The sequence below is a fragment of the Sus scrofa genome, chromosome 12, assembly GCF_054392235.1.
Source record: "Sus scrofa isolate SSC_HxYL_T2T_F1_AM1 chromosome 12, Sscrofa_HxYL_maternal_Yorkshire_Landrace_v2.0, whole genome shotgun sequence".
Classification (NCBI taxonomy): domain Eukaryota; kingdom Metazoa; phylum Chordata; class Mammalia; order Artiodactyla; family Suidae; genus Sus; species Sus scrofa.
Genome location: NC_139394.1, coordinates 54,944,571 through 54,969,963, shown reverse-complemented (window position 1 = coordinate 54,969,963; position 25,393 = coordinate 54,944,571). Strand labels below are relative to the sequence as shown.

Below are 25,393 nucleotides of genomic sequence, written 5' to 3'. Positions count from 1 at the left end.
TCATGTGTGGAATGGAAATAAAATAGGGTTATGTGTGAAATCTGTGAGCTAATGCGTTAAAGTAGTTATTCAGTTACTTTGCACATAGTGAACTTTTTTTTTGTCTTTTTAAGGCTGCACCCATGGCATATGGAAGTTTCCAGGCTAGGGGTCCAGTTGGAGCTGTAGCTGCCAGCCTATACCACAACTACAGCAACACCAGATCCAAACTGTGTCTGCTACCTACACCACAGCTCATGGCAACATTGAATTCTTAACCCACTGAGGGAGGCCAGGGATCGATCTCATGTCCTCATGGTTACTAGTAGGGTTCTTAACCCCTTAGCCACAGTGGGAACTCCCCCCATAGCTCTCTCTCTCTCTCTCTCTCTTTTTTTGTCTTTTTGTCTTTTTATGGCCGCACCTGTGGCATATGGAGGTTCCCAGGCTAGGGCTCCAATCGGAGCTGTAGCTGCCATCCACAGCCACAGCCACAGCAATGCCTGATCTGAGCCGCGTCTGCAACCTACACCATAGCTCATGGCAACACCGGATCCTTAACCCACTGAGCCAGACCAGGGATTGAACCAGCAACCTCATGGTTCCTAGTCAGAATGACGGAACTCCACCAAATAGATCTCTTGACATCTCCAACTAAACCTGTTGTTCCTTTCTCCCTTTTTGAAATCAAGTCAAGTCTAGGAATCATAAATGGAGGTACTGTCTTTCTCCTTACCCACATTCAATCCTTCAGTAAGCCTTTTCTGTTTTACTCCCCAAATTTATCTTAAATTCATTCCCCCATCTCTTCTCCCCACATCTGCTCTACCATCCCTGCCCCCATTCTGGTTCAAGCTACCGTGGTCTTTTTTTTTTTTTTTTTTTTGTCTCTTTGCCTTTTCTAGGGCCTCTCCCACGGCACATGGAGGTTCCCAGGCCAGGGGTCCAATCAGAGCTGTAGCCGCCGACCTACACAGAATGTGGTATCTGAGCCGCGTCTGCAACCTACACCATAGCAACTCCAGATCTTTAACCCGCTGAGCAAGGCCAGGGATCGAACCCACAACCTCATGGTTTCTACTCGGATTCGTTAACCACTAAGCTACGATGGGAACTCCCAAGCTACTGTGGTCTTTTGCTTCATCTTCTACAACTGCCTTCTGACTGATATTCCATCAAAGTCTTAGCTTTTCTATAAGCACCAAAGGGAGCTTTAAACATCATAAATCGGATTACACCTGCCTCAAGGTTTCCACTGTAACTAAACTAAAATCCAGGCTCTTTCCTCTGGTCAACAAGGCCTCCTGTAAGATGACCTCTGCCTGCCTCTCCAACCTGCTCTTAGCCTCCTTTCATTAGGCTTCAGTAGAGCCTCCCCACCCACGCCCCACCCTTTCTATTCTTTGGACACGCCACGCTCTTCCTTACCATAAGGTCTTAGCAGTAGCTGTTTCCCCAGCCTGGACTGCTCTTCCCCCAAATCCTCAAATGGAACCGCCTACTTGTAATTCAGATCTCAGCCCAAATATAATCCCTTGAAAGAGAACTCCCCTGACTACCTTATCTAAAATATACCCTTTCCCTCAATTATCCACTTACCCTATGGATTTTCACTGTATCACTTATAACCTAATGATGATTTCTTTAATATTTGTTTACCATTTTTTTGGCTGTGCCCATGGCATGCAGAAGTTCATAGGCCAGGGATGGAACCTGTGCCACAGCCGTAACCACAGCCACAGCAATGACGACACAACACACTGAGACACAATGGGAACTCCGGTTGTTCCTTTTAATTCTTGTTCTGGGGGAGAGGGAGAACAGTTTTTTCAGTAACTTTTGGAATCAAGAAACGGTATTAGAACCTGCGCCTCTTCTGGATACCTTACCTGGAGCTCACAGAGGCTGTAAGCCTTTTTTTTACTTTTGCCAAGCCTGCAGCTTGTGGAGGTTCCTGGACCAGGGATTCAGCCACATCCACAGTAGTGACAGCACTGGATCCTTAACCTGCTAGGCCACCAGGGAACTCTGAGACTAAGCCTTTTGAGGAAAGGAACAGAGCTGTTCTTTGTGTCTTCTGTAGTTCAAGTATAAAGTTAATACAGGTTTAGTAAATATGTGCTGAAAGGACAGATACATTTGAGTGCCATTAGGTATCATTTTTCTGCTCATCTCTTTATCGAGACTGAGACTGTTTTACCCAAGGCAGAAGGCTGTGGGAATGAGGAAGGGAGGAGGTAGAGTGGGGTAAAGTTGCTTTTTTCCAAACCCTATATCCCACACTTTTACATAGAAGGTCTCTTTCTGGACGTTTTGTACTGTGTATATCAGATTTTGCTAATCTCCTTTTACACAAAGAGATTGTTATTAATGATGTTTAAACATTTCTGCTATGAGGTGCAGAACATTTTATTTATTTCAAGAATTTTCTGCGCATTCTTTTTGTGAAGTAAATTACCAGCATACATTTAGTCTATTTGGGGGTTTGCTTAAAATGAGGCACACCAGTACTAAGTTCAGCTTTAACAATGACTAATTCGCACCATGTGTGGAGTGTTGGATGGCTGTTGGGCGCTGGCCAACAACTAGACATCCACCACTTCTTCTGACCCCTTCACTTCAAGACCACTTGTTTCAACCCGGAGGCGGTGTCCTGACCTTCCGCGACCTCTTTGTCATGGCGTCCGCGGGGCGTCTGCCGCCGAGGCCTTGGCATTATGCCGGGCGGCGACCTTCCCAAGATGGCGGCGACCGGGGCAAATGCGCGTAAGGGGGCGGGGTTCTGTCTCCGGAGGCGGGGCAGGGAGGCTAGAGGGGTCGGGCTAGCGGACGGGCTACTTCCGAAGTAGGCAGCCCCAGCGCGCCTGCGCGGAGCGGCCCTGGGCGCAGTGAGCCAGTGGCGGGGGAAGGCACCGGTGGGGCCGACGGGCGGGTTGAAGGAGGGAAGCGGGCGAGCGAAGTCCCAGTGCGCGCCGCGGCGGCACGGGTACCCTCCCCTTCCGGGCGTGAGGCGCTGTGAGGAAAGCTGAAGCGAGCGGACTCACACCGGCAGCGAGGCGCCGCTACCGCCGCCCCAGCCCAGCCTCCCTCGGCTTCGGCGCTCCCGTCGTGGGGGTCCGGGTTCCTCAGCACACCCAGCTCCAGCAGCCCCAGAGCCTGTCCCCAGTCCTTCGAAAGCCCCGGCGCCAGTCCGGGCCCTTGGCGGGGAGGATGACGGAGCTGCAGTCGGCACTGCTACTGCGAAGACAGCTGGCAGGTGAGCGGGCGGGCGGCCGGGCCGCGATCGCAGCAAGCAGCTGCCTGCTCCTCCTCCCATCTCGGGCGCTCCCGGGCCGGCTGCGGGCCGGCTGAAGGAGAGCGGCAGCCGCCGGCGAGGCCGGCCGCGGACCTGCGAGGGTGGGGAGCCCGGGCGCCGGTCCCGGCCGGGCCCACTACTTCTTCCCCGGCTTTCTGAGGCTTTTGGGGGCGGAGACGCGCCCCAGCCTGGGCCCCTGGACCGGGCCTGGGCCCGGGGGATGCGGGGGGAGGCTGCCCCCTCCCCCACTGTTCGGTGGGACGTTGCGGGGGAGGGGCTGTGGGGCTCCGGCCGGGGCCGACCCTCCTTGAAGGGGCGGGTCCGGGCTCAGGTGCGACGGAGGCCGCCGCACCCCGGGGGCAGGAAGGAGTGTCTGGGCTGGGCCGGCGGCTCGTCCCCGGCTCGGGTGTCCGGGCAGCGGGGGCGAGGGTGGGCGAGAGGAACTGGCTCCCGGGCAGATAGGTGAGGCGCGCCAAACTTCTGCCCGGCAGTGCCGGGTCCGCGGAGTTGTGGCGGACAACAAAAGCGCTGGCCTCCGCGGCCTTGTCGCCGGCGCGCGGGGTACTGAGAATCCGGCGGGGCGCGGGACGCCGCCTCGCCTGCCTCCGCCTGGCACGGGCTCTGGCTGCGCCGCCCGGCTGGGGGAGGGTAGGAGCCGGCCGAGCCGAGAGCCGCTCGCTGGCCCGCTCGGGGCTTTGTGCTCCGGGCGATTCCGGCTCCTGCGCAGGCCCGCGGGTCCCGGAGTCTGCGGCCCGCGGGCTCTGGCTCGGGGCGGCGGCCGGGTCGGCCTCCCCGGAGGTGCCTGCGTCCCCCCTCCCCCATTGTCCCGGCCTCCGGCCGTTTGCGGCTTCCAGGTTGACTTTTTAGGGGGTTGGCTCCGACTCTGCTAGGACTGTGTGAGCGGAGCATGCGCACTGCAGACGTACGTGTGCGGAGTGTAAGGGGGGAGGCGGGTTGGTGGCTTCACAATGCCTCCCCACGTGCTGCCAGATTTAAAGAGAAATGAACCCGCAGTTACCCCTGCTGTCCAACGCCTAGCGTGTGTCCGTCTCAGTTCTGGCGGATCTTCACCTCCCCACTCTTACAGTCCGCGCCCTGAGCCCTCGTCAGAAGCTAAAGGCTTGAGTGAAGACATCTATTTTTGCAATGGGTTTACCAAGAATTTGAGGTGGTAGTTAAATCACCTTTATGGCTTCTTAAGGAAAAGGTTGTCAGGGGCTGTCCAGGTTGTATAATTAGGTTTATTATTAGACCATGAACAAGCAGGTTTGGACAAGTACTGAAGTTCTTTCTAGATGCTCAGGAGGAGTTTTTGGAGTGAATGGAGAAGTTCTAGTGATACTTTTGTCCATCAGAAATAATGTATTGGACCAGAAGTGAAATAACTTCATGGCATCTTATTTCTGCAAACACACCTTACTTTTCTGTGTTTGGGTTTTTTTTTTTTTTTTTTTGGTTTATTTTGTTTTGGAGGAAGGAATTAAGGTATCCTTCTGTCTCTCCAAGAATTCTTTGATCAGAATAAGTTTTAGTTATGTGTGAACTTTTATTAAACAAAATTAAAATACTAGATCAGAATTAAAACATTGCTCAACTGTAACATAATGGTAAAGATACACATTTTAAAGGTGTAAAAGTTAACGCAGTTTCTAAGAATGACATAACAGTGTTAGCAGTAGTAGTATTTCAAAACTATTTCCGACTCACTTGTGAATACGCTCTAAATTTTGATAACCACTTGGTTAAGTTTTGCACTCTTTTTACAAGATTAATCCCAAATGTTGATAAAACATTTCCCAAAGCTCTTTATTGATGCTTGACTTTTCGATAAGGCACACCAGGATATACTTTATCTTAAGGTTGGAGGACAGAATGATTTGGTTAATTTTCCAAGCCTCATTATTAAGTTACTTAGCTTCTGATTAGCTCTTCTTGTCTTCATCAAAAAAATGGACAATTCTTAATATTTTCTTACATTTTTGAAGGATTTTAATTAACATGCTCAAAATGTATAAAATATGCCAAGGCCATTGCATTAAGTGAAATGTGAAAATAGTAAGTTTATGGGAAAGACTTGATATTACTTTCAGACCAACTGAAATTAAGGCCCTGTTGTATCTTAGAATTTAGTAGTACATTGTTTGAGCTTTGTGGTTCTTCAAATGTCATTTGAAAACAGAAAAGAATGCTAAACTGTAATCTCTTGAAATCATTTAGAGTGAACTTTTGGAAAGCTTAATAATAAATGCTTTAAAAATCTTGAAATGTATTGAATTGAGTAGCTACACAAACCTAAGCCATTCCAGCTGCTAGAATTTCAGAAACTTAGAACAGTGGCCCACAATGGTTACATTTATTGAGCCCCTAGTCTGGCAGTCCTTAAGGATTTTACTTCATTACTTGCAGGGAGAATTTATTGTGTGTGTGTTGTTTTGTGGGTAACTGTAATGAAAGAACCTGGTTACTTTGAGAGTGAAGCAGAATGGTTCCTTGGGTTGCAGAACTTAACAGTCTTTGCACTACTGACATTTTGGGCCGATTATTGTTGTGCAAGCCTATAATATGCGTATTAGAATGTTTAGCAGCATTCTAGGCCTCTACTGATCAGATGCCAGTAATATACCTCCTCAGTTGTGACAACCAAAATGTCTCTGTTGCCAGATGTCCCCTGAGGGACAGAAGTCATCACAAGTTGAAAAATCACTGGTAAGGTGTTTTAGTTAAGACTGTAATGGCCATGGTGAAGCAAAAAGAGCACCTAACAGATTCCTGAAATTAGATAGGTTGTGTATTTCTTTGTGGGTATTATTAGACCATGACTTACTGTTTTATGAATTCAGCAGTGACAATTCAGCTTTTGCAATGCATAATGCTAAACACTAAGAAATCCAACAGCACAAGAGGCATCTTTTAAACACATTTTTTTGGGAGTTTCCATCGTGGCTCAGTGGAAACGAATCTGACCAGTATCTATGAGGACGCAGGTTCAATTCCTGGCCTCCCTCAGTGGGTTAAGGATCTGGTGTTGCCATGAGCTATGGTGTATGTTGCAAACTCGGCTTGGATCCTGAGGTGCTGTGGTGTAGGCTGGCGGCTACAGCTCCGATTCGACCCCTAGCCTGGGAACTTATATATGCCGCGGAAGTGGCCCAAGAAATGGCAAAAAGACAAAAAGAAAATACAGATTCCTAGCTTCACCTTCATAGAGTATTGTGTCTACATGTCCAGATGGAGCCAAGAAAACCTAATTTTATTAATTAATTATTAAATTTAATTTTATTGGAGTATAGTTGAAGGAAAACCTAATTTTTATTTTTATGTTTATTTATTTTGTCTTAGGGCTGCACCCGCAGCATGTGGAAGTTCCCAGGCTAGGAGTCTAACAGAGCTGAAGCCACTGGCCTACGCCACAGCCACAGCAACGCCAGATCTCAGCCACATCTGCCACCTACACCACAGTTCACTGCACTGCCGGATCTTTCACCCAGTGGGTGAAGCCAGGGATCCACCCTGAGTCCTCATGGATACTGGTTGGGTTCGTTAACCGTAAGCCACAATAGGAACTCCGAAAGCCTAATTTTTAAAGCAGCACTTTGGGTGACTGGTGTTCTGAGCCCCACACTTAAATAGGTGCCCTAAACTATTTTGCTGTCTGTAGGTAACCCAGTTCCTAGTTTTTTTGTTTTTTTTTTTTGTCTTTTTGCTATTTCTTGGGCCGCTCCTGCGGCATATGGAGGTTCCCAGGCTAGGGGTCGAATGGGAGCGGTAGCCACCAGCCTACACCAGAGCCACAGCAATGTGGGATTCGAGCCTGCGTCTGCAACCTACACCACATCTCATGGCAACGCCATATCCTTAACCCACTGAGCAAGGCCAGGGATCGAACCCGCAATCTCATGGTGCCTAGTCAGATTCATTAACCACTGAGCCACGATGGGAACTCCGGGAACACATTGTTTTTAAGTTATGTTTGTTAGTGAATATCTTTGATATGTGAAATTTAGTTTTTTATAAGTAATAATAGTTTAATTTCCTATAAATTCAGAATGAAACATACTTTCTACATTAATCTTTTTTTGGCCATGCACACTGCATGCAAAAATTCCTGGGCTAGGGATCAAACCCATGCCACAGCATTAAATAGAGCCACAACAGTGACAATGCCAGATGCTTAACTGGCTGACACCAGGGAACTCCCTATATTAGTCTTTTGTAATGAATAGCCTCACTAAAATACTGCTGAATGCTTGTTCCTTTTGTGGCTCAGCTGGTTAAGGACCCCTCATCTCTTTGAGGATGTGAGTTTGAACCCTAGCTCAGTCAGTTAAGGATCCACAGTTCCTACAGTCTCTCCTGTAGGTCATAGATGTGGCCCATATCTCATTTGCTGTAGCTTTGGCATAGGCTGATGCTGCAGCTTTGATATGACCCTTGGCCTGGCAACTTCCATATGCCTACAGGTTCCATCATAGAAAGAAAAAAAAAAAAAACAGAATATATTAAAATGTTGAAGTAAATGATATAATTTGTACATATTAGTATAATCTGTATTTATTCCTGGGAAAGTCCCTGTGGTACAGCAGGTTAAGGATTCGGCATTGCTGCAGCGACAGTGCAGGTCGCAGTTGTGGTGCAGGTTCGACTCCTGGCCTGGAAACATCCACATGCTGTAGGTGTGGCCAAAAAAAAAAACCCCTCAAAAAACAACTCCATTTACTTTAAAGTAGTGCCAAATTATATGGTTTTATTGTGTGCTTTATGTAAGTTAATACATACTATTTTTGGTGACATGCCGTGTAATTGTGATGTTACTTTGTTTTATTTTGTTTTCTGTTTTTTGCCTTTTCTAGGGCCGCTCCCATGGCATATGGAGGTTCCCAGGCTAGGGGTCGAATTGGAGCCGTAACTGCCGGCCTACCCAGAGCCACAGCAACAGGGATCCTAGCCGCTTCTGTGACCTACACCACAACTCACAGCAGCGCTGGATCCTTAACCCACTGATTGAGGCCAGGGATCGAACCTGCGTCCTCATGGTTCCTAGTTGGATTCTTTAACCACTGAGCCACGACGGGAACTCCGAAAATTTTTTTGTTATGGTTGATTTACAGTGCTCTGTCAATTTCTGCTGTACAGTAAAGTAACCCAGTTGTATTCTTTTTCTCACATTGACATTGTTTATTAATAGAGTGATATCTATTATGGGAAGTTTGAAAATCCATTAGCTACCACTGTTTTATTGTTGCTTTTTGACTTTTGAAATGAAGGGTGCATTATCAAGAAGAGTTTCAGTCCTTTAGTTATTTGGTTTTGGGTACTTTGCAAGTTTCTTTGAGGGGATATGCTAACTTATGTAAATTGTGTCAGTGTGCTCTTGCTTGAAGCAAGTAAAATGCTAAGTATTTTTTTGTTTCAATGGAGTAGTTTCAATTAGAATTGAGGAATTTCGCATTTCGATTTTTTTTTTTTTTTTTTTTTTGGTCTTTTTGAAAGGGCCGCAGCCGAGGCATATGGTGGTTCCCAGGCTAGGGGTCCAATTGGAGCTGTAGCCGCCAGCCACAGCCACAGCCACAGCAACAGGGGATCTGGACCGTGTCTGTGACCTGGACCACATACCATGGCAACGCCAGATCCTTAACCCGCTGAGTGAGGCCAGGGATTGAACCTGCGTCCTCATGGATGCTAGTCAGGTTTGTTAACCACTGAGCCACAGTGGGAACTCCTAGGTTATATACTTAACAGAATCTTTGCATTTATCAGTGTAAAGAAAATAGTAATTAGAATTACTTAGCATGACAGAAACCTAAAGTTGACAGATTTAAAACAAATAGCTTTTTTTTAACTCAGTGAATTTTATGGTTCATTTATAATTGTACAGTGACCATCACAACCCAGTTTTATAGCGTTTGCATCCCAAACCACCAACCCATCCCTCACCTCCCAACCTCTCTCCTTTGGAAACCATTAGTCAGTATCTGTTCTGCAAAAAAGTTCATTGTGTCCTTTTTACAAATAGGGTTTCTGGAGCTCCTGTCGTGGTACAGCGGAACAAATCTGACTAGGAACCATGAGGTTACAGGTTCGATCCCTGGTCTCGCTCAGTGGGTTAAGGATCTAGCGTTGCTGTGAGCTGTGGTGTAGGTCAAAGACGAGACTCAGATCTGGCATGGCTGTGGCTGTGGTGTAGGCTGGCAGCCACAGCTCAGATTAGACCCTAGCCTGGGAACCTCCATATGCTTCGGGTTGGCCCTAAAAAGACAAAAAACAACACAGATATCGTTTCTGAGAGACAACTGATCCAGTTGAAGATTTCCAAGAAAATAGTTTGGAAACAACTTGAAGGGCAGAAAGGAAATTCAAATCATTGGCTGTCACAAACACTTCTTCGTGATCCTCGGGTTTTCCATATAGGATTACATTCAGTTCTTACATCGAATCTTTATGAGATACGGAAATTGAGGTTTGTATTATGTCAGGTAATTTCCCCAAGCTAACCCTGATGGAGCTGGCTGGAAGAAATACATCTGTCTGCTGATGAAATCTAAGCCTTTTCCTTCCTTATCAGTGGTTTCTTTAACATTTTGGGGGTGCTTAAACTCCTTTGAGAATCTAGTAAGCATTAAAGATCTTCTCCTGAGGAAAGTGCACACACACACAATTTTGGGTATAATTTCGGAGGGTTTTCTGATCTCTTGAGTGAATTGATGCACGTGGAATGCTGCCTCTTACATCATTCATTCATCAAATTTGATGCCTGTTTTGTGTGCTTTATAGGGATGGCAAATGAACAAGTTATTCTTGTATTCCAGGATCTCAGTTTGTAGAAAATCCTATCCATCCTACCAGAGGCTGCTTTTAAAGTATTAGAGAAAGTCAGGGGAAGTTTGCTTCTGCCTGTCTGGATCATGGAGGGCTTTGAGGAGTTGGTGGCATTTCTTTTTGACTTTAAAAGGATATATAGGAGTTCCTGTGTGGCTCAGTGGGTTCTGGTATTAGTCACTGCAGTGGCTTGGGTTGCTGTTTGATCCTGGGCCCAGGAACTTCCATGCTGTGTGCCCTGGGTGCAGCCAAAAATAAAGAAAGAAAGAAAAGGAGGATATGTAAAATTTGATCACATAACATTACCTGTGGTAAAATATCAGCTTTAAAATTTTTTTCCGATTCATTATGTAGTGATACTTTGAAAAACAATAAAAGTGAGTTATTAGAAAAATTAAGAGACAGTAAGTTCCTGTTGTGGCTCAGCGGGGAACGAGCCCAACTATCATCCATGAGGATGTGGTTTCCATCCCTGCCCTTGCTCAGTGGATTAAAGATCTGGTGTTGCTGTGAGCTGTGGTGTAGGTTGCAGACATGGCTCAGATCCTGTGTGGCTGTGGCTGTGGTGTAGGCCAGCGGCTGCAGCTCCAATTCGACCCCTAGCCTGGGAATTTACATATACTGCAGGTGTGCCCCTAAAGAGCAACAACAACAAAAACAATACAATAAAGAGACAGATTTGAGCCCATACTTAACAATATTAGGTTCATCATATAAAATGACTGACTGAGTTTCTAAATGCTTACTCTGGCTGATTTTCACAGGCCAACTAACAATTGTGTTGGTTTGGCACCAGTTAATGCACCACACTTTAGCACTGCTTTGGACAGTGTAGGATAATATTAAACTGCAGTCTCTCCGTTAGGACAGAGATTTTTATTTTTGTTTATTTATTTTTTTGTCTTTTTGCTATTTCTTGGGCCGCTCCCGCAGCATATGGAGGTTCCCAGGCTAGGGGTCCAATTGGAGCTGTAGCCACCAGCCTACACCAGAGCCACAGCAACGTAGGATCCAAGCCGTGTCTGCAACCTACACCACAACTCACGGCAACACCGGATCCTTAACCCACTGAGCAAGGGCAGGGACCGAACCCACAACCTCATGGTTCCTAGTCGGATTCGTTAACCACTGCGCCACGACGGAACTCCGGATTAAAATTTCCATACTGCCTCCCCTCCCCAGGACTTAAGCACTTATGAACTGAATATTTTAAGGTAGAAAGTGAAACAATTATAATACTTCCATTCAGTAAACATTTAATTCCTTCTTTGTGCCAGGCCATAGGGATAAAAGATTCATGATACAGTTCCTGGCTTCCCCTTCTAGTGGGGGACATAGACTTTTATAAACCAATATCAGTTGATAATTAGAATATCTATACTTCGCCACAATAGTGTAGACATTCTTGCCCTTTTTACTCCCCCTGCTCAACTTAACTTGTTTGAAGTGTGGCTTTGACCAAATGACACTTGTTAGAAATCTGCAATATCTCAGAAAGGTCCTTATTTTTCTCTCATTGCGGTTTCTCTAATGGACAACTCTACCTACTGTGACGAGTTTTTCTAACTCTTTATAAACTACCACAAAAATTAAAGATTTTCTCTCCTTTTTAAATCTTTCTGTCTCTCTCTCTCTCTCTTTTTAACCCCCCCTCCCTTTTTTTTGGTTCATCTGTTCAAAATTTCTTTCCAGTCACCAGCGCTAGGTACCTAGGTTTCCTACCAAGGTGGCTGACCGTATTTTCCACATTTTCCAGCGGAAGAAACTAAATTTGGCTTATCCACTGTAGCAGAACCAAGACAACTAGATTTCATTAATCTCAGTCTGTCCTTTAACAGTTTTTTGGGGGTGGGGTGGGGATGTTGTTTCTTTTTGGCCATTCCCAAGGCATGTGAAAGTTCAAGGGTCAGGAATTGAACCCTTGCCACAGCAGCCACCCTAGCTGCTGCATTGACAACACCAGATCCTTAACCTTGCTGCTCCACAAGGGAACTCCTGAGGCCTCTGTTAATACTTGATTATTTTTCTTTTCACTGCATTTTGCCATCTTTGTACACTGAAATTCTGAAAGGAAGAGCCTTTAATTTTACTGAAAATCATACTCTGAAGTTGAGTTTGCTTCTCTTTGAGAAACCTAATGCAAAAACAAAAAACGAAAAAACCCCTAGGAGTTCCCCTCATGGCTCAGTGGTTAATGAATCCTACTAGGAACCATGAGGTTGTGGGTTTGATCCCTGGACTTGCTCAGTGGGTTAAGGATCCGGCATTGCCGTGAGCTGTGGTGTAGGTCAAAGACGAGGCTCAGATCTGGTGGTGGTGTGGCTGTGGTGTAGTCTGGCAGCCACAGCTCAGATTTGACCCCTAGCCTGGGAACCTCCATATGCCGCGGGTGTGCCCTAGAAAATACAAAAACAAAAATCTAATGCAAGATCAAGAAGTTAATTTTTCAAATTGTAGCCGGTAAACTGCAAAAATAGATTTTAAACTCAGGTCACCTTGGACTGCTCCTTTTTATGCAGTAGTACACTGTTGGTTAAACTCTGAAAACTTTGTGACTTTTGGAAGGGGCACTACTATTGCTTGTGGCCGAACTTGATATTTTGAGCTTTTCTGTTTCTCATCTTCTGTGCTATAGGATTCTAAAACTAAAATACTTGTTTCAAGCCCTATGTACAGAGGTGTGTACAGGAATAAAGGAGACTATTTCTTAATACTTTTACCTTAAGTAAGTAGAGGATAATGTTTGTTAAGTAGAGGATAATGTTTGTTTATTTATTTATTATTTATTTTTTTGTATTTAGCAGTGCATAGGGTGATTTTAGCAGTCTAGGACTTTGCAGCTGTGCTAGCTTCTTTTTTCAAATTGCTGTGAGCATCTGTGGTGTGTTAGTCCCCTAGGGAAATACTATATTTTCAGTGTCTTTTCTGGTTGTTTTTATATCTTTCCCTTAGGATTATACCTTTGCTGTGGTTTCTGCCCATAGCATTTGCCTGGTAGAAAAAGAACAAAACTGTCCTTATCCAGTTTGGTTTATATTTAACTCTTGCAGGTGCAGCAGTGGCATGAGTAAGGGTGCTGTGCTTCCTGCTGCCCTCTTCAGGGTCTAAGGCATATATGGTCTGGCTCTTGGGGAAGCTCTGCCACTATGATAGGCTTTTTTTTTTTTTTTTTTTTTTTTTTTTTTAACTTTTAATTTTAGAAAAGTTTTAGATTTACTGAAAAAATCTGGAAATAATAAGTAGAGTTCCTATATACCCTGCCCCCAGTTTCCCCTATTAACATCTTAGACTAGTGTGGCTCATTTGTCACAATTAATGAACCGGTATTGATAGATTAAGTCTATACTCTCTTCAGATTTCCATAGTTTTACCTGATAACCATTTTTCTGTTCCAGGTGCCTTTCCAGGGTACCCATTGCATTTAGTCGTCATGTCATCTTAGTCTCCACTGTTCTGTGAGAGTTTCTCAGTTTTATGTCTTTTACAGTTTCGAAGAATACCAGTCAGGTAGAATGTTCCTCAGACTGGGGTTGTCAGATGTTTTTCTCATGATTAGATTGGGTTTTCAGAAAGAATAGCACAGAGGTGAAATGCCCTTCTCATCACATGTCAGTTGTACACAGTAATCACATGACAACACTGGTGATGTGAACCTCGACCCCTTGGTTAAGGCAGTGTTGGTCAGGTTTCTCCACTGTAAAGTTACTGTTTTTCTCTTTTCCTACCCTTTTATTTCTTTCTAAGCTGCTCCCTTACAAAGTCCAGCCCACACTCATGTGGGAGGGAGGCACTAGACCCCACCTCCTAAAGGGGACTCTGTGTACTTACATTATTTGGAATTCTCTGTAAAGGTTTGTCACTTCTCTGTTTATTTGTTAATTCAGTCATTTGTTCAGTATGGACTTGAAGTCTGTTTTGGGTTGAAGTCTGTATTAGTCACAGTTCTCCAGAGAAGCAAAACCAATAGGATGGATACAGAGATAGTTCTCTAGGTCATGTGATTGTAGGGGCTGGAAAGTCAGGGATGAGGCAGTGTGCTGGCTGAATTTCCTCTGGGGGGAGGTCAATCTGTTTAAATTTAAGGCCTTTAACTGATTGGATGAGGCCAGTCACTCACATTGTGAGGGTAATCTGCTTTACTGAAAGTGTACTGATTTAAATTGTAATATTTAAAAAAAAATGCCTTCATAGAAACATCTAGAATATTTGACCACATATCGGTACTGTGGCCCAGCCAGGTTGACATAAAATTAATAATACGTGTGTTTTGTTTCTAAATTATCCCAGCTTTAGTTATTAAGAGTTGTTTCAGGTTGGCGCCTAGGTCCCTTTGACCTGCACTCAACCTTTTAGTTTTTAAGCATTTCTTATTTTCTGATGACTGCAGGATGTGTCAGACCCTCTTCTGTTTTCTCTATCCCAGCCTTAGAGTCAGCGTTTCTCTAAGAATAGTAGCTAGAAACCAAGATCTGAGTATGGAAAGTGCTTGTAGCCACTGGGGTGTCATTACCTTATGGGACAGAGGTAGGCAATATGTGTGTTTAAACTAACTTGGGTATATACGTGTCAATGGTTCTGTATATCCATCTGTATGTGTATTTTATTATTACTAAAGTATAGTTGATTTACAGTGTTTCCTCAAGTTCTGTTGTACAACAAAGCGACCCAGTCACACACATTTCCCTGTGCTGTACAGTAGGATCCCATTGCACATCCATTCATCTGCGTATGTATTGAGCTACCCCTAGGTTCATACTTATTTTGACTCTATTCAAGTATTAGAGTGTTTATTCTAGCCTTCCCTTTTTTTTTTTTTTTTTGTAACTTCCCTCTCTGACAGTGAGAAACCTGGCCCTTACCATTTATTTAAAAGCAGTTTTAGGAGTGCCTTGTGGCTCAGCAGGTTAAGGATCCAGTGTTGATATTGCTGTGGCGTGCGTTTGTTTCCTGGCCTGGGAACTTCTGCATGCTGTGGGCATGGCCAAAAAAAAAAAGCAGTTTTAGAAATTTTAAACCCATACCCATGTGGGAAATAAATTTACAACTAGAGTACATTGCTTATGTAAGTTCTTTCTCTGTTTCTTTTCACTTTACAGTCCAAACATTGATTTCCAGCCTTTCTTAGGTCACCTCCTTTCCCTCCCAACCCTTTCAGTGAGATTGTGTCGTACATTTGTAATACAGTTAGATTCATTTGTCATAGTCTCATTCCGTCCTTGTTGATTTTTAAAATTTACGTTCATCAGAGTTCATGCTTTGAGATACACATTTTTCTTCATGGGTCTTTTGTTTTGCTTTTTAGGGCTGAACTCACAGCATAAGGAGGTTCTCAGGCTAGGGGTCTAATCGGAGCTATAGCCGCCAGCCTACACCAGGGCCACAGCAATGCCAGATCCCAGCCACATATGCCCATGGCAACGCCGGCTCCTTAACCCACCGAGTGAGGCCAGGCATCGAACCCGTGTCCTCATGGATACTAGTTGGGTTCGTTAACCACGGAGCCACGAAGGGAATTCCTTTAGTTTTGCTTTTTCCTTGAATTTGTCCAATGTAGCTTTTAGAGTTTGGCTTATTTTATTTTACAATGTGCACTTAAAATTCATTTACATTGTTGCATGAATCAGCCTGTTCCTTTTTATCATTGAATTATATTCCATTGTATACTTTCCACTGTATGCATTCCAATATACTGCAGTTTACTTATACCATGTCGAGGGATATCTTGGTTGTTTTGGGTTTTTTTTTTTTTTTTTTTTTGTCCCGAGGCATATGGAGGTTCCCAGGCTAGGAGTTGAATGGGAGCTGTTGCTGCCGGCCTACACCGCAGACGCAGCAACACTGGATCCTTAACCCACTGAGCGAGGCCAGGGATCAAACCTGCATCCTCATGGATACTAGTTGGGTTTGTAACCCAATGAAGCCACAATGGGGACTCCCTATCCTAGTATTTTAAAAATATTTTAAATATTCTATTCTGTCATGGCACAGTGGAAGCGAATCCGACTGGGAACCATGAGGTTGTGGGTTCGATCCCTGGCCTTGCTCAGTTAAGGATCCTGCATTGCCGTGAGCTGTGGTGTAGGTTGCAGGCACACCTGAGATCTGGCATTGCTGTGGCTATGGCATAGGCCGGCAGCTGTAGCTCGGATTAGATCCCTAGCCTGGGAACCTCCATATGCTGCAGGTGCGGCCCTGAAAAGCAAAAATAAATAAATAAATAAAATATTATAAATTGTTTGGTAAATTGTGAGTCCTTGCATATTGAAAAATGCTATTATTTTGTCCTCACATTGGATTGTTAGGTTTTCTGGGAATTGAATTCTGAGTTGAAAGTCCTTTCCCTACATGCAAACTACTGCATTTAGAGTAGGTAAGCAATGAGATCCTGCTGTGTATAGCACAGGGAACTGTATCTAGTCACTTGTGTCAGAACATGATGGAGGATAATGTGAGAAAAAAAAAAATATATATATATGACTGGGTCAGTTTGCCATATAGCAGAAATTAACAGAACATGGAAATCAACTATAAAATTTTTTTTTTAAAAAAGGAGTTCCCATTGTGGCACAGCAGAAACAACCCAACTAGCATCCATGAGGATGCTGGTTCGATCCCTGGCCTCGCTCAGTGGGTTAAAGAAGGATCCGGCATTGCCGTGAGCTGTGATGTAGGTTGCAGATGTGGCTTGGGTCCTGAGTTGATATGGCTATGTCACAGGCTGGCAGCTACAGCTCCAATTCGACCCCTAGCCTGGGAACCTCCATATGCTGCAGATGTGGCCCTAAAAAGACAAAAAACAAAAAAACAGAAAACATTATGCCAAGGGAAAAAAGCCATATTAAAATAACACATTTTATCTCATTTACATGAAATGTCCAGAAAAGCCAAGTTCATAGGAACGGAAAGTAGATTAGTAGTTAGTTGTCCAGGTGTGGGACTGGGAAAGGGGAGTGACTGACTAATGGGCGCAAGCTTTCCTTTTGAGGTGATGAAAATGCTCTAAAATTACACTGTGATGATAGTTGTGCAACACTAAATGTACACTTAAAATGAGTAGAGTTTTGGGGGTTTTATAAAGCACTTTGTACTTGGGGGCAAGATAGGATATTAAAAACAAATCCTAAACTTTCTGGTTTAGGAATTTCCCCTTTGGAAAAACATTTTCTCTCCTGTTCCTTTTCCTGTGTAAAACATACTTTTAATTGGTGGTGGTGGAGGTGTTCCTTTCTTTTTCCATCTCTGTTTGGTAAAATAAACCCATCCTTTAAAGTTAAAAAACCAGTTGAGGTGTTTTTGATTTTAGTCTGCTCTGATACCTTATCCCTCACAAAATAGATGTATAAGGTTTTTGGCATTGAGAATATGTCTAAAGTAGGGCCTAGCATATTTTTAGTGAACTTTTACCCTCTCTACCCAGTATTTTCTTTTTTTTTAAAATTTAATATTTATATTTATTTTTTATTATTATTAAAGTATAGTTGATTTACAGTGTTTCGTCAGTTCTACTGTTGTAGAACAAAATGACCCAATCGCACACATTTCCCTATGCTGTACAGTAGGATCCCATTGCCCATCCTTCCAAATATAACAGTTTGCATCCAAAAAACCCCCAAAATGCCCATCCATCCTACTCCCTCCCCTTTCCCCCAGGGAACCCAAAGCCTGCCCTTCTTGGCCATGCTCTTGTTTCTGTTTTTTGTTTGTTATTTTTAGATATGATCATCTGTTCCATATTTTAGGTTCCACAAATAAGTGATATCATATGGTATTTGTCCTTTTCATTCTGGCTTATTTCACTTAGTATGAGAGTCTCTAGATCCATCCATGTTGCTGCAAATGGCATTGGTTTGTCTCTTTTTTTGTGGCTGAGTAATATTCCATTGTATATATGTACCACATCTTCTTTATCCATTCATCTATCGATGTACATTTAGGTCATTTCCCTGTCTTGGCTATTGTGAATAGTGCTGCTCTGAACATGGGGGTGCATGTATCTTTTTCGTTGAAAGTTTTGTCTGGATGTATGTCCAACAGTGGAATTGCTGGATCATATGGTAGCTCTATATTTAGTTCCCTGAAGTACAACCACACTCTTTTCCATAGTGGTTGTACCAATTTACATTCCCACCAATAGTGGAGGAGGGTACCTTTTTCTCCATATTCTCTCCAGCATTTGTGATTTGTTGACTGTTGGTGATGGCCATTCTGATTAGTGTAAGGTGGTACCTCATTGTAGTTTTCATTTGCATTTCTCTAATAATTAGTGATATTGAGCATTTTTTCCATATGCCTGTTGGCCATCCTAATGTCTTCTTTGGAGAAATGTCTATTTAGGTCTTCTGCCCTTTTTTCACTTGGGTTGTTTTTTTGTTTTTTTGTTTTTTTTTCACTTGGGTGGTATTTATTGTTGTTGAGTTGAATGAGTTGTTTGTATATTTTGGAGATTAGGCCCTTGTCTGTTGCATTGTTGGCAAAGATTTTCTCCCATTCTGTGGGTTGTCTTTTAGTTTTTTTAATGGTTTCCTTTTCTATGCATTTTATTTTTATTTATTTTTTATTTTATTAAAAAATCTCGTTACAGTTGATTTTTGTTGTTCTGAGTATTTTTTTTTTCAAGCATTTATTATCTAGTACTGCGTTGTGATTATTAGGTATGTATGTGTTTGCCTTGCCCCCTTGTGATATTAACTGGTCAGTCTACTGTTAGTATCCTGTTTCTTTCTTTCTTTCTTTTTTGCTTTTTAGGGCCACACCCTGGGCATATGGAGGTTCGCAGGATACGGTTTGAATCAGAGCTACAGCTGCTGGCTACAGCCACAGCAGTGTGGTATCTGAACCCTGTCTACCACTGACACCACAGCTCACGGCAAAACCAGAACCTGACCCACATCGTTGCCACTACACTACAATGGGAAATCCCAGTATCCTGTTTCTTAATCCCCATTCCCTTCTTTCTCTCTTTTCTCAGTCATGTATAATTCTTTGTAGTGATTCTATTAAAACACTCGACAGAATGGTTTGTAGTAGCCAGATGGAGGACTGGATGCTTGTATAGTGGTGTTTGATTGGTTCATATAACCAGGACGGACATACTCCTACTTTACATCAGGGTTTCTGAACTTAATTGACCCAATTCCAAAAAGTAATCACCTGGAATGAAGACATTAATGTATATACTAAGGAATTGAATAACCAGTAGTTTCATTGATAAACACAGTATTTGGACAGTTTTCCATAATTGGGCAGAACAATTGCTAAAATAATGGATAACTGTATTTGTCTTAAAAAAAAAAAAGAACTTTGCTTGTGTGAAGTCTGGGAGACCTTGCCTAGTAATAGGTAGCTTGTGAGAAAAAGACCTATATCAATCACTTTTTGTTTCGTCAGAATAGACTAGGTTATGCTGTGATTAAAAAAACACAACCCTAGGGAGTTCCCATCGTGGTGCGGTTGTGGGTTCGATCCCTGGCCTCACTCAGTGGGTCGCGGATCCGGCGTTGCCGTGAGCTGTGGTGTAGGTTGCAGACACAGCTTGGATCCTGCGTGGATAGGCTGGTAGCTATATAGCTCCAATTCGACCCCTCGCCTGGGAACCTCCATATTCTGCGGGTACAGCTCTAAAAAGCAAGAAAACCCCCCCAAACAAACAAAAAACCCCCTACAACCCTAAAATGTCAGTGGCTTCAAACACAAAGTTTTATTCCCAGGAACTCAGGTTGGCAGCGGTCTCTGCTCGCTGAAGTTACTCAGTTAATAGTGCAGCCACCATCTCAAACATTGCCAGAGAGAGGCAGTGTTTTTCTGGAGGTTTTGTTTAACAGTGAAGTTAAACTCTGGCCAGACGTGAATGGAGGCACTTCACTTACAAGTCATTGATCAAGTCTAGGCATGGTACCTCTCAACCACAATGGGGCAAAGAAATGCAGTGTTAATTGTGTGACTGCAGTGGGGGAGAACCTGAAGTATTTGACAGCAGCATTAATAACCAGAACATTTTGGAGTTCCTGTCGTGGCGCAGCGGAAAAGAATCTGACTAGGAACCATGAGGTTGGGGGTTTGATCCCTGGCCTCGCTCAGTGGGTTAAGGATCTGGCATTGCCATGAGCTATGGTGTAGGTCGCAGACATGGCTCGGCTCCTACGTTGCTGTGGCTGTGGCATAGGCCAGCAGCTGTAGCTCCGATTCGACCCCTAGCCTGGGAACCTCCATATAATGCAGGTGCGACCCTAAAAAGACAAAAGACAAGACAAACAGGAATTTTATTACTAGCACATAACAATATTTATGTGACATATTATAGACATTCAGTAAATAAACATTGAATGGATGGCATTGTTCAAGTAGCTAAATTTAAATCTCTAAAAAGGATGTTAGGAAATTGCTGGAAGATTATATTAGAAGAGCTAAGCATTCTTTTAAAAAAAAATTCTACAGTTGTATTGCTTCCTCTTTAGTATCTTTTCCTTAAACATCTTTTTCTTTGTTCCTCCTTTTTTTTTTTTTAATAATTTTTTTTTAATTTTCCCACTGTACAGCAAGGGGGTCAGGTTATCCTTACATGTATACATTACAATTACATTTTTTCCCCCATGTTCCTCCTTTTTAGAGTCCTATGTACAAAAAGTCTTAAGTTGTATAAGTGAGACTGCAGTATCTTACCTGCTTTGGAGGACTGTAAAAACCGCATTCATTGGCTAGGATTATTTCAGTTTAGTCTGGATACAACTTTTATTGGATTAGTAAGAAGAAAGATCTACATGTAAAGACTTCTTTCAGTAGGTAGAAAATGTACCTAAGAATTAAAATTGGCCTTCACATTAAAGCAGTAAATGAATTTGTATCTTAAGGATAGTCTTTTTGCTTTTTAGACCTGCATCCATGGCATATGGAAATTTCCAGGCTAAGGGTTGAATCGGAGCTACAGCTGCTGGCTTAACGCCATAGCCTCAGCAATTGCGATCCAAGCCACTTCTGCTGCCTACACCACAGCTCACGGCAACATTGGATCCATAACCCACTGATTGAGGCCAGGGATTGGACCCTGTCCTCATGGATCCTAGTTGGGTTCATTACCGCTGAGCCACAATGGGAACTTAAGCATAGTCATTTTTATTAAGAGAGTAAGTTATGAGTTGTATGGCAGTTCTGAATACTGTATTGTTGAAATATCAATAGCAGATATTAGCATCCTGTTGGTAATGTGAAACTAGTTTGAAAAGTGCAGTCTTTAATTATTCAACACTTCTTATTTAAATTATGGGAAATGCCTATTTTATGATTTTTGAATAGAACCCAGGTTGTTTACTTAAATAAGGCTTGTTCTTTTCTCCCCCTCCTTCTCAATTTGAGTCTCTGGAATATGTTCTATTTTTACTTGTGGATCTACATACTGAAGCTATCTCTGATTTCATGCTCTGAAGATCAACAAGTGATCCTCTCTTGTAAGATGAGAATTGTGTAATAGGTGACTATTAGAAGAGTAAACAAGTCTTAGTAAACATTTATTGAGGTTTTCCCAGTAAAAGCAATGCTGTACCAAATGTCTTTTGGTACTGTGACTAAAGATAATTCAATAATAAATTCAGTGGCTGGTTTTCTGCTTGATAATTGCTAGAAGTAATTTTTATTTTGTTGAGGCTTTACTTTATGCTTAATTTTAATTTTTTTTATTTTTTATTTTTTGTCTTTATGCTTAATTTTTAAACTAAGCCAGGACTATTGAATTTGAAAAAAGTCTTGCAAATCAAATTTTATCTTAATTTTTATTATAAAATGAAAGTGAAGGCCTTAGAATCTGTTTGGGGGATTTAACCATTTTGGCTCAGAGGTAATGAACCCGACTAGTATCCATGAGAACGAGGGTTTGATTCCTGGCCTTGCTCAGTGGGTTAGGGATCTGGTGTTGTCACGCGCTTCAGTGTAGGTTGCAGGAGTGGCTTGGATCCCGAGTTGCTGTCACTGTGATGTAGGTGGCAGCTTCAGCTCCAATTAGACTCCTAGCCTGTGGACCTCCATATGCCTCTGGTGTGGCCCTAAAAAAAAAAGAATTAGAATATCAACCTTTAATTAAATAGATCTGGGGCAGTGATAATTAACAACTTCTGAACATGGAAGACTGGCAGCACCTGAACCCACATCATAAAAATAGGGACAAACTAGATGTGTGTACCCCGTGATGTGATGCAGTGTTGACACCACTTGTGAAATATTCTTGTACAAAATTCACATCTGAGAGAGTTCCCGCTGTGGCACAGTGGGTTAAGAATCCCAACTGCATTGGCTCCAGTCACCGCACAGGCCACAGGTTCAATCCCCAGCATGGCGCAGTGGGTTAAAGGCTCTGGTGTTGCTGAAGCTGTGGTTCAGTTTCAGTCCCTGGCCGGAGAACTTCCATATGCTGTGGTGTGTCCATTAAAAAAGAAAAATTCAGGAGTTCCAGTTGTGGCTCAGCGGTTAGTGAACCTGACTTGTATCCCTGAGGACATGGGTTTTATCCCTGGTCTTGCTCAGTTGGTTAAGTATCTGGCATTGCTGTGAGCTGTGGTGTAGGTCGCAGATGCAGCTCAGATCTCACATTTCTGTGGCTCAGGTATAGGCCAGTGGCTACAGCTTTGATTCCACCCCTAGCCTGGGAATCTCCATATAACGTGGGTGTGTCCCTTAAAAAAAAAAAAAAAAAGAAAGAAAGAAAAGAAAAAAAGACACACAAAAAATTCACATCTGAATCTGATCAAGCCCCTTGATCTACCAGTTTATAGGAAATACAGGGTGCCAGGAAAATGTTCAAAGACTCCAGAGGAGGATATAATCGGTAAAATCTGGAGGGAGAGTCCATAGAACAAGTGTCGTTTTTGACAAATATGTGACAAGAAAAGGCCAATCAGGAAACCTTTAGAAGAGACATATTAACAAAATACAATGTGAGCATCTTGTTTGGATGAGTCTTGATTCTAACCAACTAACTGTAAATGTAGTCTTTATGGAGAAAAAGTGAAAATTTGAGCTCTGGATATGTGATACTAACAAATTGTTCATCTTTTTTAGGTTGTGATGATAATATTGCTATTACGTTTTAGAATTCATACTAAAATATTGACAGACAGAAGTATGACATCTGAAATTTAAAATCCAGATTGGGGAGTTCCCGTCGTGGCGCAGTGGTTAACGAATCCGACTAGGAACCATGAGGTTGCGGGTTCAGTCCCTGCCCTTGCTCAGTGGGTTCACGATCCGGCGTTGCCGTGAGCTGTGGTGTAGGTTGCAGACGCGGCTCGGATCCCGCGTTGCTGTGCCTCTGGCGTAGGCCGGTGGCTACAGCTCCGATTCAACCCCTAGCCTGGGAACTTCCATATGCCGCGGGAGCGGCCCAAGAAATAGCAACAAACAACAACAAAACAACAACAAAAAAGACAAAAGACAAAAAAAAAAAAATAAAATAAAATAAAATCCAGATTGAGGGAGAATGGTTGGGGATACAGATAAACAACATGGTCCCTGTGATAATAATTGAACCTGGGACATGGGTACATGATAGATCATTTTACTATTTTACTACTTTGCTGAAGATTTTGGCGAGTTTTAAAAAAAGAGATGGGAATTCCCTGGTGGCCTAGTGGTTAACGATCCAGCATTGTCACTGCTGTGGGTTAGGTTGCTGCTGTGGTACAGGTTTGATCCCAGGCCTGGGGACATCTGCATGTTGTAGGCGCAGCCCCCCAAAAAGGGAGACATAATATGCTGATGCTTTGGTCTTACATGAATTACATAAAATTCAGTTTTTATATGTGAAGCAAATGAGTTTTCTCAATTGGTTAAATTTTTTCTTGAGCTGTCTTTTCGGCTAAGACCAGGAGAACTTTTTGGTAATGCTATTTATAATTTGAATTATCTATGAAACTTAAACCCTGCCTCATTTTTTGTGTGTTTCATGGTTGGGCTAAGGATTTTTTTTTTAAAAGTAGGATTAAAATAACTTCTGAGATTCATTCCTTTTGACATTCGCTTTAGTACTAGGGCAAGCTATATAGAAAACCTTTTATCACACTATTTTTTTTTTCCTTTTTACGGCCGCATCTTTGGCACATGGAAGTTGTTGGGCTAGGGAGGTCAAATCCGAGCTGCAGCTGCCAGCCATAGCCATAGCCATAGCCGTAGCCACACCAGATCCAAGCCATGTTTTCGACCTATACCGCAGCTTGCAGCAACGTGGAATCCTTTAACCCACTGAGTGAGACCAGGGATTGAACTTGGATTATTATGGATACTAATTGGGTTCTTAACCCACTGAGCCCCAGTGGGAACTCCCATACTATTTAAAAAAAAAATTATTGAAGTATAGTTGATTTACAATGTTGTGTTAATTTCTGCTGTACAGCAAAGTCAGTTTTATATATTTTCGTGTCCTTTTTCCATTATAGTTTAATTACAGGATATTGAATATAGCTCCCTGTGTTAAACAGTAGAACCTTGTTGTTTATCCAACATCTGTATATATATCTGCATTTGTTAGGCCCAAACTCCCAGTTCTTCTGTCCCCACCCTCCCTCTTGGCAACTGCAAGTCTGTTCTCTATATCTTTGAATCTGTTTCTGTTTTGTAGATACGTTGATTTGTGTTGTATTTTAGATTCCATATATAAAAGATATCACATGTCTGTCTTTTTTTTTTTTTTTTGTCTTTTTGCCATTTTCTTGGGCTGCTTCTTCTGCGGCATATGGAGGTTCCCATGCTAGGGGTCTAATCGGAGCTGTAGCCGCCGGCCCACACCACAGCCACAGCAACATGGGATCCAAGCCACGTCTGCGACCTACACCACAGCTCATGTCAACACCAGATCCCTAACCCACTGAGTGAAGCCAGGGATTGAAACCACAACCTCATTTTTCCTAGTTGGATTCGTATCGGCTGCGCCATGACAGGAACTCCAAGCAGAGTAGTTCTTGACTTTAAAAAGAAAGAGAGAGGAGTTCCTGTTGTGGCTCAGTGGTTAACGAATCTGACTAGGAACCATGAGGTTGCAGGTTCAATCCCTGGCCTCACTCAGTGGGTTAGGGATCCGGCGTTGCCGTGAGTGTGGTGTATGTTGCAGATGCAGCTCGGATCTGGCGTTGCTGTGGCTGTGGTGTAGGCCAGCAGCTACAGCTCTGATTTGACCCCCTCCATATGCCCAGGGTGTGGCCCTAAAAGGACAAAAGACCAAAAAAAAAAAAAGATACTCTGTTTGGTTAGAGATTCTTTGAAGTGCAAACTGCTGTACTGTCTGTTCACTGTTAATAGCAATAACTAGCAACTCTATTGTTTTTC

General features: G+C 43.1%; 2 protein-coding genes and 1 long non-coding RNA gene across 4 annotated transcripts in view; 2 read left to right on the top strand and 1 right to left on the bottom strand.

The window, feature by feature from the left end:
- Positions 1–1,760: 1,760 nt before the first annotated feature.
- LOC146398352 (uncharacterized) lies at positions 1,761–7,764 on the bottom strand. Its single transcript, XM_084985741.1, has 2 exons — positions 7,048–7,764; positions 1,761–6,153 (listed from the first exon to the last, which is right to left on the bottom strand). Exon 2 carries the CDS (start codon positions 4,181–4,183, stop codon positions 3,602–3,604), a length of 582 nt encoding a protein of 193 aa, XP_084841867.1. The 5' UTR covers positions 4,184–6,153; positions 7,048–7,764; the 3' UTR covers positions 1,761–3,601.
- UBE2G1 (ubiquitin conjugating enzyme E2 G1) overlaps positions 2,987–25,393 on the top strand; it is an 84,741-nt gene continuing 62,334 nt past the window's right edge. For both annotated transcript variants that reach the window (XR_014821622.1, XM_021067700.2), the window contains exon 1: positions 2,987–3,235. Coding sequence is in view for 1 of the 2 variants with exons in the window: in XM_021067700.2 (XP_020923359.1) it covers positions 3,190–3,235 (46 nt within the window). In the remaining variant the exon portion in view is untranslated. The remainder of the gene's footprint in view (positions 3,236–25,393) is intronic.
- Positions 18,453–22,515, top strand: LOC146398351 (uncharacterized). Its single transcript, XR_014821683.1, has 2 exons — positions 18,453–20,237; positions 21,009–22,515. It is a non-coding gene; the product is annotated as an uncharacterized LOC146398351 (long non-coding RNA).